The following is a 14,385-nucleotide window of genomic DNA, read 5'->3' as shown; positions in this document are numbered from 1 at the left end:
ACAGGCCTCAGCTTTACTGGAAGGAGAAGGTGGTGTAGGATATCCCCCCAAGGAAGGGAGTACAACCCAGGAGAGTATCCCTGCTCTGCAACCTTTCATCCACCTCCAGAGCAGTAGTGAAGCCAGTCTTTCTCCCAGCTGGGCCGAAAGGACATGAGTGATGTCAGAGCAATGAGAAAACAAAAAGGATGTGCAAGCATGGGAGATGTGGCCCTGACACATCAGGAGAAGGGTGAGAATTCCAGGAGCATCAGTGTGGGAATGGAATCTTCCCAGTGTGAGAGAACTTTTATCCCTTCCCTCTGGGGAGTGTATTGGCCAGAATGTAAAGGCTAAAAATAAAAGGGTTGGACTAAATTCATCAGAGAGTATGGTTGTCAGGAATTAACCAATTCACAATGAATTTTAGCAATTTATTCATAAAATAGAGGGAAAGTGAAGGTAGAGAAATGAGAAAGAGGGTAGAGTAAGAAATTAAATTAATCAGCTTTACTATTGCTTAAGCCCTAGCTTTACTATGGCAAGGCTCCAGAAACCCCAGCTGGAGGGCCTGAGGGTCAATTAACAAAGGTTTTAGCCCAGAGGCCTCCTCCCAGGTGAGGGGCCTCTCCAGAGGCTAGTAATTCCCTCGGGGAAAGCCAGGGAATAGAGCCAGCCTTTTTCACTCACCCACACGTAGCCCTAATTGAAAATGGGGGCATTCCAAGATCCTTAGCTGGAGCAGGTGCCAGAAAAGGTGAAAGAAAGGCTTACTAGGGGCAGTGGTGAGGGCCATTGAACCCTAGACAAAACACATGGTCATGGCTTTCTCCAGCAGGAATTGAGAGATCATCCAGGGTTAGAGAATTTGGTAGAGGAGTGATCTGTCAAGGTGGATTGACAATGCAGATGGGTTTAGGGAGTGAGGGTACTTGTGAGAGCTTTGTCTAGGAGCCACAAAGCAAGATTGGCCCAGCCAAGGACGTCTCCTTATCCTGCTCTCTTTCTCCAGATATAGCTCTTCCCCAAGTCAATAACATAGAGAAGGAAGGAGGGACATCTGGAGTCCTGGCTGCCAGGTTTCAGGTAAGTTCCTGTTATTCTCTTTCTCCTTTGTCTTGTCTCCTCCCTTAGCCTCTGTTTTCTAACATTTCTTTCCTGTCTTCACTCAAATTGTGCTCACTCAAATTCATGTTGGGACCCAAGCCTCAGTAGATTGAGTAGCTCAGTGGATGGAGAGGCAGGCCTAGAGATGGGAGGTCCTAGGTTCAAATGTCTCCTCAGACCCTTCCCAGCCGTGTGACCCTGGACAAGTCACTTAACCCCCATTGCCTTGCCCTTACCACTCTTCTGCCTTGGAGCCAATACACAGTATTGACTCCAAGACGGAAGGTAAGAGTTTAAAAAAAATGGAGATGAGAACAAGGAGAAAGAAAATGCTGGAGAAACAGAAATTATCCTTTGATGCTATGAGGAGTTGCCATGATGAAATTTCATGCTTAGTTCTCAGATTCCCATTTGGCGTGTAGGGTCTGGGAAAATCCCCCAGGAATGGAGAAACAGAGACAGTGCAAGCAAGCAAAGGATCACCTTTAATAAATCTAACACATTAGGGCTGCCCCAAAGAAGAAGCTGCACTGGCTTGGCTAGGGGAACACCATTAATACTATAGGGGGCTAGCATGAAATGTTGAACAATAGGATGTCGAGATTTGGCATTTGCATCTAGCTGAGGGGTTCACAATACAGGGACTCTCTGCTTAGCTGCTGGAACGGTTATGCTGATTTGGGCAAGAGTTTACCCCTGGCCCCCAGAGGGAGGTTGTTCTGACCTCCTTCATTCCCCACTTCTTCTACTGTACATGAGGAATCTTCTTCATGCAACTGTATCCTCATAAGGGGATTCAGTGGGAGTCAGAGTTTGATATTGCTGGTGAAGGACCATAGCTAGACAGTATTATGGTCAAAAAAGGTATATTCCTATGTGAGCCCAGAATATGCCTCCGTAACCATACCAGGACATGCTCTGTCCTTTGTGTACTTTGTCACCATTAAATCCCAGAAGCCTTCTTTTTCCTTAAAAGACAAGTCTCACCTGTTTCAGCTCAGAGAAATTCTACTCACCAGTAATCCAGAAACAAATTTCCATACCCTCAATCTATCTTTTTTGCTCATTTGCCCTCTCTAAGGATTCCTTAAGTCCTATGAGTCTACATTATAGCAGTTATTCTTACATATTTTGGCAATAATTAATTTATCACAACGTAGACACAAAACCTGAAGAGGAATGTTGAATTCATTAGCTGTATAGTAAATACAAAACATGCCTAGATCATATCTTGGTCTTAGGTTTAAACACTTAAACCCACTTTTCCTTTAAACCTCTCATGTTGGAAGGATAGATAAGGATGGAATGCAGTCTTTTGGAGGCTATACTGCTCAAAAAAAACCTATCTTACCAAACTGATATTTGGCTTTTCTATACAGACTGAAATGACATGATACTTTGGGGGTTCATTGTTGGAAAAAAACTCAGGAACTTGTACACTAGCTCCTGAGTTCAGTATTAAGTGAGGCAGAGAGCATGTGGATAATGAAGAAATATTTTTAGAGGAGTTGTCCTGATTAAGCAGGAATGTGTTCCATTCAGGAATCTTTGACATTCAAGGATGTGGCTGTGGAGTTCACCTGGGAAGAGTGGAGACACCTGGATCCTGCCCAGAGGGCCCTGCACAGGAATGTGATGTTGGAGAACTATGAGAACCTGGTCTCCATAGGTAAGCAGAACCAGCCCCTGTGAATCAGTGTGAATATTTTGGAATTTTTGCAAGCTCATTTGCTGTAGGCTAAGAAAAGTCTAAATAAATGTGGTCTCATTAGATAAGAACACTTAAGGCCACACATCCTATAGGGAGAATCCTGTAATAATTAAAATTAAATTATGAGACTGCTAGTAGCTTTATAATTTTATTAAAATCGTAGTAGTAGTAGTAGTAGTAGTAGTAGTAGTAGTAGTAGTAGTAGTAACGAGAGGGAAAGGTAGGAAAGAGGTAGAAAGTTACTTAGCTTTCTATTCTATTGGTGACCATGAAGTATTGAAGCTGAGCAATGACAAGAGTTCCTCCCGGTTCCACGCTCCAGCCAGAAGACTCCAAAGACCCCTTGATCTTCCATTTATAAGCTGTTTTCTCCACCACTAGCTCTCACACATCACATCTCAGGAACTCATCATAATTTCTTAATTTGCCTGGGCGTCCCAGGGGTGGAAATGCATATGGAATAAATTTCCTGTCTTGTTGGTTCCTTAACTTCCTTTCTCTGAGGTCTTGTGTATACCTGAATTACTCAGTGGTGTTTGACCTCCAGATCACTGAGTTATGCCATTTTAATAAAAGACAACACAATGGAGAGGGAAATTCTTTTCCAAGAATCCCAAATCTTTTATGGCCAGTAGGCAAAATGTTTCTGTTCTGTGTTTCTGGGAAAGAGGTCTTTGCTTTGTATGAATTGAGCTCCTCTGGCTCCTTTCCTCTGATGTGCTTACTCTTCTCTGGAACCTCTGGTTACTGAGAAGGAGTCATCATCTTGGTAAGAGGAGAATCAGGATAGAGGAGAGTCACTGAGTAGAGAGGCACTTAGAGAAGAGAAAGGGAAGAAAGAGAGGGTGATTGACAGTGTCAAAGGCTGTTGAGGTTAAAGAAGATGTTCAAAAAAATCCATTGGAATTGGCCATTGAGACATTATCAGTGAGTTTAGAGAGAGCACTTCCCATTGAATGATGAGTTTGGAATCCAGCCTGTAGTGGGTTAAGGAGAGAGTGAAAGGGAAGGAGTTGGAGGCATCTGTTCAAGGTGGGCTCTTCAAGGAGTTTAGCCACAGAAGAGGTGAGGGAGGGGACAGCAGCAGCAGAGACTGGTGGTTCTTCACAAATAGGGGAGATGTGGCAATGTAGACAGTGGAGTAGCAGAGAGGGAATGACTGAAGATAAGTGGACAGTCAGCAGCAGAACCAAGGACTTAATGGAATCTCTTGTGCACATGGAGCAGTCAGCCTTGTTCAGGAGAACGGCCCCCTCGTTATATGAGACAGAGGTGAAGGGAGAGATGTTGTTAGAAGGCATCTGAGTGATGTGAGGGGAGAAGAGGGGGAGCCCTGGGGGTACAGCCTAGTTTGTTTAGCAATGTTCTGAGCTCAGGCAGAAAAGAATTTGTATAATCTCCTGTGGTGAGTGGGATTGTGAGTCACTGAGGTGTGTATAAGAGGCTTGAGGTGTGAGGGTGCACACCTTGCCGTCCCAGATCCAAGGATATCCAGGGAAACAGGCCAAAAACAGAGAAAGAAAATTATAGACCTATCTCCCTAATGAATATAGATGCAAAAATCTTAAATAGGATACTAGCAAAAAGACTCCAGCAAGTGATTAGAAGCGTCATCCACCATGATCAAGTAGGATTTATACCAGGGATGCAGGGCTGGTTCAATATTAGGAAAACTATCCACATAATTGACCACATCAACAAGCAAACCAACAAGAACCACATGATTATCTCAATAGATGCAGAAAAAGCATTTGATAAAATACAACACCCATTCCTACTAAAAACACTAGAAAGCATAGGAATAGAAGGGTCATTCCTAAAAATAATAAACAGTATATATCTAAAACCATCAACTAATATCATCTGCAATGGGGATAAACTAAATCCATTCCCATTAAGATCAGGAGTGAAACAAGGATGCCCATTATCACCTCTATTATTTGACATTGTATTAGAAACACTAGCAGTAGCAATTAGAGAAGAAAAAGAAATTGAAGGCATTAAAATAGGCAAGGAGGAGACCAAATTATCGGTCTTTGCAGATGACATGATGGTCTACTTAAAGAATCCTAGAGATTCAACCAAAAAGCTAATCGAAATAATCAACAACTTTAGCAAAGTTGCAGGATACAAAATAAACCCACATGAGTCATCAGCATTTCTATATAATTCCAACACAGCTCAGCAGCAAGAACTAGAAAGAGAAATCCCATTCAAAATTACCTTAGACAAAATAAAATACTTAGGAATCTATCTCCCGAGACAAACACAGGATCTATATGAACAGAACTACAAAACACTTTCCACACAACTAAAACTAGACTTGAACAATTGGAAGAACATTAACTGCTCATGGGTAGGACGAGCCAATATAATAAAAATGACCATCCTACCCAAACTCATCTATCTATTTAGTGCCATACCCATGGAACTTCAGAATTTTTTTTTACTGATTTAGAAAAAACCATAACAAAGTTCATTTGGAAGAACAAAAGATCAAGGATATCCAGGGAAATAATGAAAAAAATACAAAGGAAGGGGGTCTTGCAGTCCCAGATCTCAGATTATATTATAAAGCAGCAGTCATCAAAACAATTTGGTACTGGCTAAGAGACAGAAAGGAGGATCAGTGGAATAGACTGGGGGCAAGGTGAGCTCTCTGAGTGTCTTAATGGATTGAGAGAGGGAGAGATTGTAAACATTAAAATTTAGGGGGAACTGATACAGGTAGAAATTAGTTTCTCTCTGCAAGGAGTATTATATTTTTAGAGGTTTATTGACGATCAAAATATAAAGAACATACAAGTAAGAAAGGTGGGACGAGAGGCCCAGTTCAATTTCACTCACCTCATAAGAGACGCGTCTGCTCCGAAGCGGAAGTAGAAAAAAGGCCCAGTAGTCTTTACAACCAGGTTAAATACCCCATCTAGCCCTTGGCCCTGGTGAGGTTACAAGGCATTTTGGGAAGTGAGCAAGGACTTCTGGGGAATGGAGTCCAGAGTTCAAATCTCCATTTTTACAAGAAGTTGTTAGAAGGCATCTGAGTGATTCGAAAGAAGACGGGGAGCTCTGGGGGACCAGCCTAGTTTGTATAACAGTGTTCTGAGCTCAGGGAGAAAAGAATTTGTATAATCTCCTTTGGTGAGTGGGATTGTGAGTCACTGAGGGGGGTATAAGAGGCTTGGGGGATGGTGGGGAATAGCTGGGTGGCTTAATGGATTGAGAGCCTGGATTTAGAGACAGGTGGTCTTATGTTCAAATCTGGCTTTAGATACTTCCTGGCTTGGTGACCCTGTACAAGTCACTTAACCCTCATTACCTAGCCCTTATGGCTCTTTTGCCTTGAAACCAATACACAGTATTGAATCTAAGACAAGGTAAGGGTTTAAAAATAAAAGAGGTTTGCCTGAGTATACCCAAGGCTCAGTATACTCTGAATGTAACGTCAATTTGTGGTGCATCCAGTCAGCACAGTCTTACGATTTTTCTTCAGCTTTGTTCAGCTGCAGGGTAGGAGGAGTGAGGGCACTGGAAGGGAGATAACCAAGGCTGAGGCTTGGCAGCATGAGATTGGCTCCAGCATTAGGATCCAATGGGCTGGAGAGAAGAGGATGATGGAAAGTCAGACTGTTCCCTGGGATCAACATGGGGAAGGGTAGAGAGTGAGTTAGTGCAAGGAGGATGGCCTGGGAGGGAACTGAGGGATGGGGGAATGGAAGTCATGGCAAGGACAGGTGGAGATCCCAGAGAGAAAAGGGGATGTTAGGGTTCCCGAGCAGGGAAGTGGTGCATTTGTGGATGACATCAAGGTTAAGGCTCTGACCTTGTTTGTGTGTTCTTGAATGGGCAGGAGAGAGAGACTGAGCCAGGCAGGCACTGAACTCATGGAGGAAGGAGATGAAGGGCCCAGAAGTCAATAGAGAAAGAGCTGCCAAACCTTAGTCTGGATGGTAGTTTTCTATTGAATGAACTTCAGAGGAGCAGAGATTAGTGAGTGATGCTAGCAGAGGGAGAGCTTTGAGTGGCACTTGGAAATGGGGAGGAATCTACCTCCTGCACCTTGACCAGTAAGGGCCTGAGTGAAAGTGCAGTCAGGATTTCATTCACCTCTTTTACCTCTTTTTTATTTATTTTTTGATTTGATTTATCAAAATTTGATAGTGGTTGGTTCAGATCTCCCACTATATAAAACTAGTATAGTTTTATTATCTATTTCCTAATTCAATTCTCCTAGTTTCTCCATTAGAAATTTGGATGCTATACCATTTGGTGCATACATGTTGATTAGTGATATTTCCTCATTGTCTATACCCCGTTTAATCAGGATGTATTTACCTTCCCCATCCCTTTTAATCAGGTGTATTTTTGCTTTGGCTTTCTCAGATATCATGATTGCAACTCCCTCCTTCTTTCACAATTGAGGCTGTGAATCTTAAAATTTCTCAGACTTGTGAATCTTAAAAATTCCCAGACTCTACCTTAGAACATTTGGTTAGGACCATTCCCCATTTTAAAACAATGAAGGGACTTTGTTCAGGAATGTAGGTGGGAACTCTAACATTACTCCTCCCATACTTAGCCATACTTTAGGGGAAGATATAGTTGTAAACTCCTGATTGAACAATGAAAAGTCCCCAACCCACACTTAAAGTGAAGTAAGAACCCTTAAGCTAGGTCTATTTTTAGATCTAATACAAAGGGGTGCTAAGTACCTATGAAGATCAAATCAGTCAAGGCAACTTGCAAAGGATAAGATTAGTCCACTCAAGTATGAATTACTCAAAAGTTTTAGACTGAGTGGGGTGGAAATTTTATTTTCCAAGACCTGGTTCTGTCATTCCAAGTATCTCTATTGTATCAATTCTAAAATCAATCATGACTCAAAGAAATTCCTGTTCTATGCTTAAGCATAGGTCAAAGCCCTTTCCATTGTTCAGCAAAAGGTTTCTGTCCTAAAGTAATCTTAAGAAGGGAGGAGGAGGAACCTCCCTTGTCAATTGGGTTCACATTCCAATAGACTATCACTAAGAAATTTTCCAAGTATGAAATTTCCCAATGGTGAAATTTCCAACATTTATAAGTCTAAGAAATTTTGAGGTTTACACCTTCCCATATGTATCTTTGTCTGACAAAGATTGTTCTGTTTAATTTATTTTTATATCTTAATACCATCATTGATTCCCACTCCCTTTTTATTTCTTTTTGTTTTTCCCCCCTCCAAATCATGTTAGTGCCGGAATCTTTCCCTATGAGTGCTTCTTCTGATTACTGTATTAATGCATACAATTTTGGAAAGTTACAGATAACATTTCCCCCATATGTTAGTATATATAATTTGATCTAATTGTGGGTCTTATAGAAGAGAGTTTGAATAAAAGGGGGGGAAATCACTTTTCTCCTTTTCCCTTTCTTTCATGTTGCCTTTTCATATTTCTCTTGCTCTTTGTGTTTGGATGTCAAACTTTCCACTGAGTTCTGGTCTTTTCTTTACAAATACTGGGAAATCTTCTATTTTGTCTAATGCCCATACTATCCCCTGGAAGTATTAAGTCAGTTTTGATGGGTAGCTGATTCTTGGTTGAAAACCCAGTTGTCTTGCCTTTCTGAATATCGTGTTCCAGGCTTTGCGATTTTGTAGCGTAGCCACTGCTAGGCCTTCTATAATCCTTATTGGAGCTCCTCTGTATCTGAAGTTTTTTTTCCTAGCTTCTTGTAAGATTTTCTCCTTAGCTTGGAAGCTCTTGAATTTGGCAATTACATTCCTGGGGGTTGTCTTTTAGGGATTTAGTATAGAGGGTGTTCTATGAACTTTCCGATTTCTATTTTACTCCCTTGCTTGAGAACATCAGGGTAATTCTCCTCCATGATTTCTTGTAGTATGGCATCAAGGATTTTAGTTAATCTCTGGTTTTTCAGGTGGAGCAATGATTCTCAAATTGTCTCTCCTTCCTCTGTTTTCCTGGTCTGTCAACTTGTCAGTGAGATATTTTGTTTTCTCCTAATTCATTAATTTTTTGACTTTGCTTTATTAATTCTTGCTGTTTTGCAAGATCATTATCTTCCATTGCTTAATTCTGGTATTTAAGGATTGGTTTTCCTTTTCAGTGTGATCTGCTCTTCTATTTAAGGCTTCTATCTATACTTTAACATTGTACTAGAAACACTAGTAGTAGCAATTTGAGAAGAAAAAGAAATTGAAGGCATTAAAATAGGCAAGGAGGAGACCAAGTTATTCCTCTTTGCGAATGATATGATGGTCTACTTGAAGAATCCAAGAGAATCAACAAAAAAGAAGCTTGTCAAAATAATCAACAACTTTAGCAAAGTTGCAGGATACAAAATAAACCCACAGAAGTCATCAGCATTTCTATATATTTCCAACACAGCTCAGTTACAAAAACTAGAAAGAGAAATACCATTCAAAATCACCTTAGACAAAATAAAATACTTAGGAATCTATCTCCCGAGACAAACACGGGAACTATATGAACACAACTACAAAACACTCTCCACACAACTAAAACTAGACCTGAGCAATTGGAAAAACATTAACTGTTCATGCGTAGGATGAGTCAATATAATAAAAATGACCATCCTACCCAAACTTATCTATTTAGTGCCATCCATACCCATTGAACTTCCAAAACTTTTTTTTACTGATTTAGAAAATACCACAACAAAGTTCATTTGGAAGAACAAAGGATCAAGGATATCAAGGGATATAATGAAAAAAATACAAAAGAAGGTGGCCTTGCAATCCCAGATTTCAAACTATATTATGAAGCAGTAGTCATCAAAACAATTTGGTACTGGGAAAGGGACAGAAAGGAGGAACAATGGAATAGACTTGGGGTAAGTGAGGGGTAAGACCTCAGCAAGACAGTCTATGACAAACCTAAAGACTCCAGCTTCTGGGACAGAAACGCAGTATTTGATGAAAACTAGAATACGGTATGGGAGAGAATATGTTTGAATCAACAGCTCACACCCTATGCCAAGAAAAACTCAGAATGGGAGAATTACTTGAACATAAAGAAGGAAACTATATGTAAATTAGGTGAACACAGAATAGTATACATGTCAGACCTTTGGGAAGGGAAAGACTTTAAAACCAAGCAAGACATAGAAAGAGTCACAAAATATAAAATAAATAATTTTGATTACATCTAATTAAAAAGGTTTTGTAAAACCAAAACCAATGCAACCAAAATTAGAAGGGAAGCAACAAATTGGGAAATAATCTTCATAACAAAAACCTCTGACAAAGGTCTAATCACTTAAATTTATAAAGTGCTAAATCAGTTGTACAAAAAATAAAGCCACTCTCCAATTGATAATGGGGAAGGGACATGAATAGGTTGTTTTCAGCCAAAGAAATCAAAACTGTTAATAAGCACATGAAAAAGTGTTCTAAGTCTCTCATAATCAGATATGCAAATCAACACAACTCTGAGGTATCGCCTCACACCTGGTGGATTGGCTAACATGACCGCAAAGGAAAGTAATGAATGTTGGAGGAGATGTGGCAAAGTTGGGACACTAATTCACTGCTGGTGGACTTGTGAATTGATCCAACCATTCTGGAGGGCAATTTGGAACTATGCACAAAGGGCAATAAAAGACTGTCTGCCCTTTGATCCAGCCATAGCACTGCTGGGTTTGTATCCCAAAGAGATAATAAGGGAAAAGATTTGTACAAAAATATTTATAGCTGCACTCTTTGTGGTGGCCAAAAATTGGAAAATGAGAGGATGCCCTTCAATTGGGGAATGGCTGAACACATTGTGGTATATGTTGGTGATGGAATAGTATGTGCTCAAAGGAATAATGAACTGGAGGAATTCTATAGAGAATGGAACGACTTCCAGAAATTGATGCAGAGTGAAAGGAGCAGAGCCAGGAGAACATAGTACATGGAGACTGATACACTGTGGTACAATCAAAAGTAAAGGACTTCTCCATTAGTCTCAATGTAATGGCTCTGAACAACCTGCAGGGATCAAGGAGAAAAAAACACTACCCTCAAGCAGAGGACAAACAGTGGGCGTAAAAAAAACACCAGGGAAAAGCAATAGCTTGACTACAGGGGTGGAGGTGATATGATGGGGGAAAGACTCTAACCGAACACCCTAATGCAAAAGACAATAACATGGAAATGAGTGCGGATCGAGGACACATGTGACACCCAGAGGAATCGAGGATTGCCAATGGGAAGGGTGGTGGGAGGGGGGAGAGGAAAAGAAAAATGATCTTCATTTCTAATGAATAATGTTTGAAATGACCAAATAAAATGAGGTTTAAATGTTTTAAAAAAATGAAAACTAAAGTGCAGCCCGGCCTTGACTGGGAACATTTAGTATGAGTTTTTCCCTCTCATTTTGGAGGAAGCAGGAGGACTGAGTGTGGAGCCTGGGCTCGGAGTGCTAAGGAGAAAGGAAATGGAAAGAAAAGAAAAGATCTTTTTAAACCTGCTTTTGAAATGCACAGAAATCCAGAACCGGAAGGCATTGTTGACCAGCAGGATAGCCTTTAATGCTACATGTGGATTTATTGTTTTAGTTTGTATTTATTTTGTTTGGGATTTTTTAATTGTCAGAAAATGTGTATTGACCAATTTATGACAGACTTTTGGATAACTAGCCTTTATGTATGTGGAATTTTGACCCATCCTGCCTTGGACTACAACATAGAGTCCCTCTACATTTCCTTATCTGCCTGATTTTCCATTTCTTCTTGCCTGATCATTTGTAGCCTGCAGACTGAGAGTTCTGTAAGTTTGCATATGATGCTAGATTTTTTGACATACTGATTGATTTTACCAATGTTTTTATCTTCCTCTTTTTCATTAAAATTTCTCTTTTTTTAATTAGGAATTACTGTCTGATAGGGAGAAAAGGTTGGAATATTATGAGAAACTGAGGTGTTCTGAGAACAGAAGAAATGCATAAAATTTTTATTTTATAACTTTTGAATTCTCAGAAAGAACTTTGAACTCAGCTCTTTATTCTCTCCGTGTTGCAGGGATTCCCATTTCCAAACTAGATTTGCTCTTCCTGTTGAAGAGAGAAGATGTACAGAATCAAGAAGGAGAAGCTGCGACAGGAACTTGTACAGGTGAGTCGTTGAAAAGCAGCTGCTCCATGAGCATTAAATTTTCTACCCCTCCTTGTAGTTTAATGGTCTTGATGGGATCAGACCTGGGTCTAGGCAATCAAGTCAGTAGCACTGATTAAGTATCTCCTGTGGTCTGATCCTGAGGATAGAAGGGTAGTGGGAATCCAAGTCCCCTCAATATTTTACTTCCCACAAAGAGAAAGGAAGAGGCAGGCCATGCTGTCAGGAAGCTCAGAATCTAGATAAAAAACATAGAAATGGTTTGAGAAGCAGCAGCAGGTCATGAACCACACTCTTAGCTGATCTTGGGAAAAGACAATGTTTTGGAATGGAAATCCATTTATTTCAACAGGAAATGAGGGAATGGAAGCATGACGACATTAACAGATTAAGTAAGAGTAGAATTAGGGAGTGAATAGTCAAAATAAAAGTAATAATGAAAAAACTAATAGCTCTATTTTACTCAGCACCTACTCTGTGTCAGGCATTTTCTAAATCTTATTTGATCCTCATATAAACCTGAGGAGGTCAGGGACATTATGATGTTCATTTTACAGATGAAGAAGCTGAAGCTGACTTGTCCAGGGTCACAGTACTAGGCAGGTTCTGAGGTGGGATTAGAACTCAGGTCTTCCTGACCTTGCTTGGTGTTCTGCCCACTGAACCACTAGCTGTATTCTCATTTTTAAGTAAAAAACTGAGCGTGCTCATACATATATGAGAGAGAAAATAGGAGGTGAATTGTTGAAGTTCTTTTACTGAGGGATGGAAATTCATTCTTTGTTTTTAGGTTCCCAATCAATCAACAAAATGAATTGATTGTTAATATATTTAAAGGTGCATTTTTCTATTGGCTCATTACAAGTAATGTATTGAATGATGAATTTACATGAAGGTTACTTGTGCATTATATTTTTCCTTTTTTAAAAGTATTAATAAATAAGCAGCTAGGTGGCTCAATGGATCAATAGGCAGACCTAGAGATAGGTGGTTCTGTGTTAATATCTGATGTTAGACCCTTCTTATCTGTGTGACCCTGGACAATTCATTTAACCCCAATTGCCTGTCCCTTAATGCTCTTCTGTCTTGGAACTGATACTTAATATTGATTTTAAGTCAGAAGGTAAAGGGTTTTAAAAAAATGTTTAGATCTACAACATCCTTTGTAAGGATAGAATTTCTTCAAACATAAGCTTCTTTCTTCCACTGGTAAGTGGTTATTCTCTCATTGGAGCTAGTGAATGACCAAACAGTGTTGCCCATTAGTGCCTTTGAGAAGCTTCTAGATAGAAGAATAATACCATGAGCAGAGGATGAATTCTGATCAGAAAACCAGCTTTGCATTGCAATTAGGGGCAATTCAAGGTCTGTTTTTGAAGAATAGTGGTGGTGGCCCATAATGGTCTCATAATGGCCTCACTGTGCATGGCTATCCATCAGGGTTTTCAAAGAGATTGCTATAAGAATGCAAATCCATGGAACATCTTGGTCTAGTGATTTCAGCTTTCATGAGTTGTTATTCCAAGATACCCCAGATATGAAAAAGCTAATCTAGTGTAGTGCTAGCCAGCCAGTGAAAGCCTGTGCCTTTTTGCATATGTTATAGTAAAATTAGGACTCTGGTCCTCATAATTTCATAAAGTTTATTAGAATTACTTGGATAGGTAAAAGATGAAAAATATGTAGAAAGATAGAATAAAATAGTCTAATCTAGCTCTCATGTGGATGCTTCCAGTGTGATATCCAACAGCATCTTACTTGGCTAGACACCAGAGACAGTGAAAAACAGCACTTCCTTGTTCACCCCTCTTATCTTCTCTTTTTACATCTGGTTCAAATGTAGATTCATGTCTGGATCAAGAACAGAGTCATGTAGCCTACATTAGGTGATGTACCTAGGTGACTAGCCTAGGTGACTAGCCTAGGTGTCATAAATGACGTAGCTCGAAGAATACGAGGATGAAAACAAGACAGCATCCCATGTAAGACCGTAGGAGAGGGGTATAAATTCTCTTCAAATAAATCCCCCTTTGATTCTTTGGGAGACCAGCATGGTAAATCTCCTCCATTGGGTTCTTTAGGAGATTAGCATGTCAGGTGTCCCCAATGAATCATTCCACAGGTGTACTAGAGATATATAAAATATAGTACCTTGCAAAAAGGGAATTACAATAATTTGGGGGATACAAGGGAAAGAAAGAAAAAAGAGAGAAAACAAAAAAGGATTGATAGAGGCATTGACAAAAAGCCAATTAGGGGGCACTCCCCTTTGGCATAAGAATTTACATTCAGGATAAATGATAGGTTCAACTCCATTCAGTTCAGTTTATTATATCTCAGACTTCATTTTGGATCTCTTGATGTAGTATGTGATTTCTGTAGGCATTCTTATGACATCTTTTCCAGAAGATTCACTTTCTTGATTCAGGGTGTTGGTGATCTTCTTTTCCTAAAAATAGCTTTAAAAGATCTTG

General features: G+C 40.0%; 1 protein-coding gene across 7 annotated transcripts in view; it reads left to right on the top strand.

Annotated features, from left to right (window-relative positions):
- LOC100025382 (zinc finger protein OZF-like) overlaps window positions 1–14,385 on the top strand; it is a 28,385-nt gene that overhangs the window by 3,937 nt on the left and 10,063 nt on the right. For 3 of the 7 annotated variants that reach the window (XM_056814408.1, XM_056814409.1, XM_056814410.1), the window contains exons 2-5: window positions 5–277; window positions 992–1,065; window positions 2,629–2,755; window positions 11,819–11,911. In XM_056814408.1, coding sequence (XP_056670386.1) covers window positions 154–277; window positions 992–1,065; window positions 2,629–2,755; window positions 11,819–11,911 — 418 coding nt within the window. In that variant the 5' untranslated portion in view covers window positions 5–153. The remainder of the gene's footprint in view (window positions 1–4; window positions 278–991; window positions 1,066–2,628; window positions 2,756–11,818; window positions 11,912–14,385) is intronic. The other 4 variants (XM_056814412.1, XM_056814414.1, XM_056814413.1 and 1 more) reach the window with 3 other exon arrangements.

This window comes from Monodelphis domestica, chromosome 2 (genome assembly GCF_027887165.1).
Source record: "Monodelphis domestica isolate mMonDom1 chromosome 2, mMonDom1.pri, whole genome shotgun sequence".
NCBI lineage: Eukaryota > Metazoa > Chordata > Mammalia > Didelphimorphia > Didelphidae > Monodelphis > Monodelphis domestica.
Note: the sequence above shows the minus strand (reverse complement) of the source record. Positions and strands in the feature narration are given on the sequence as shown.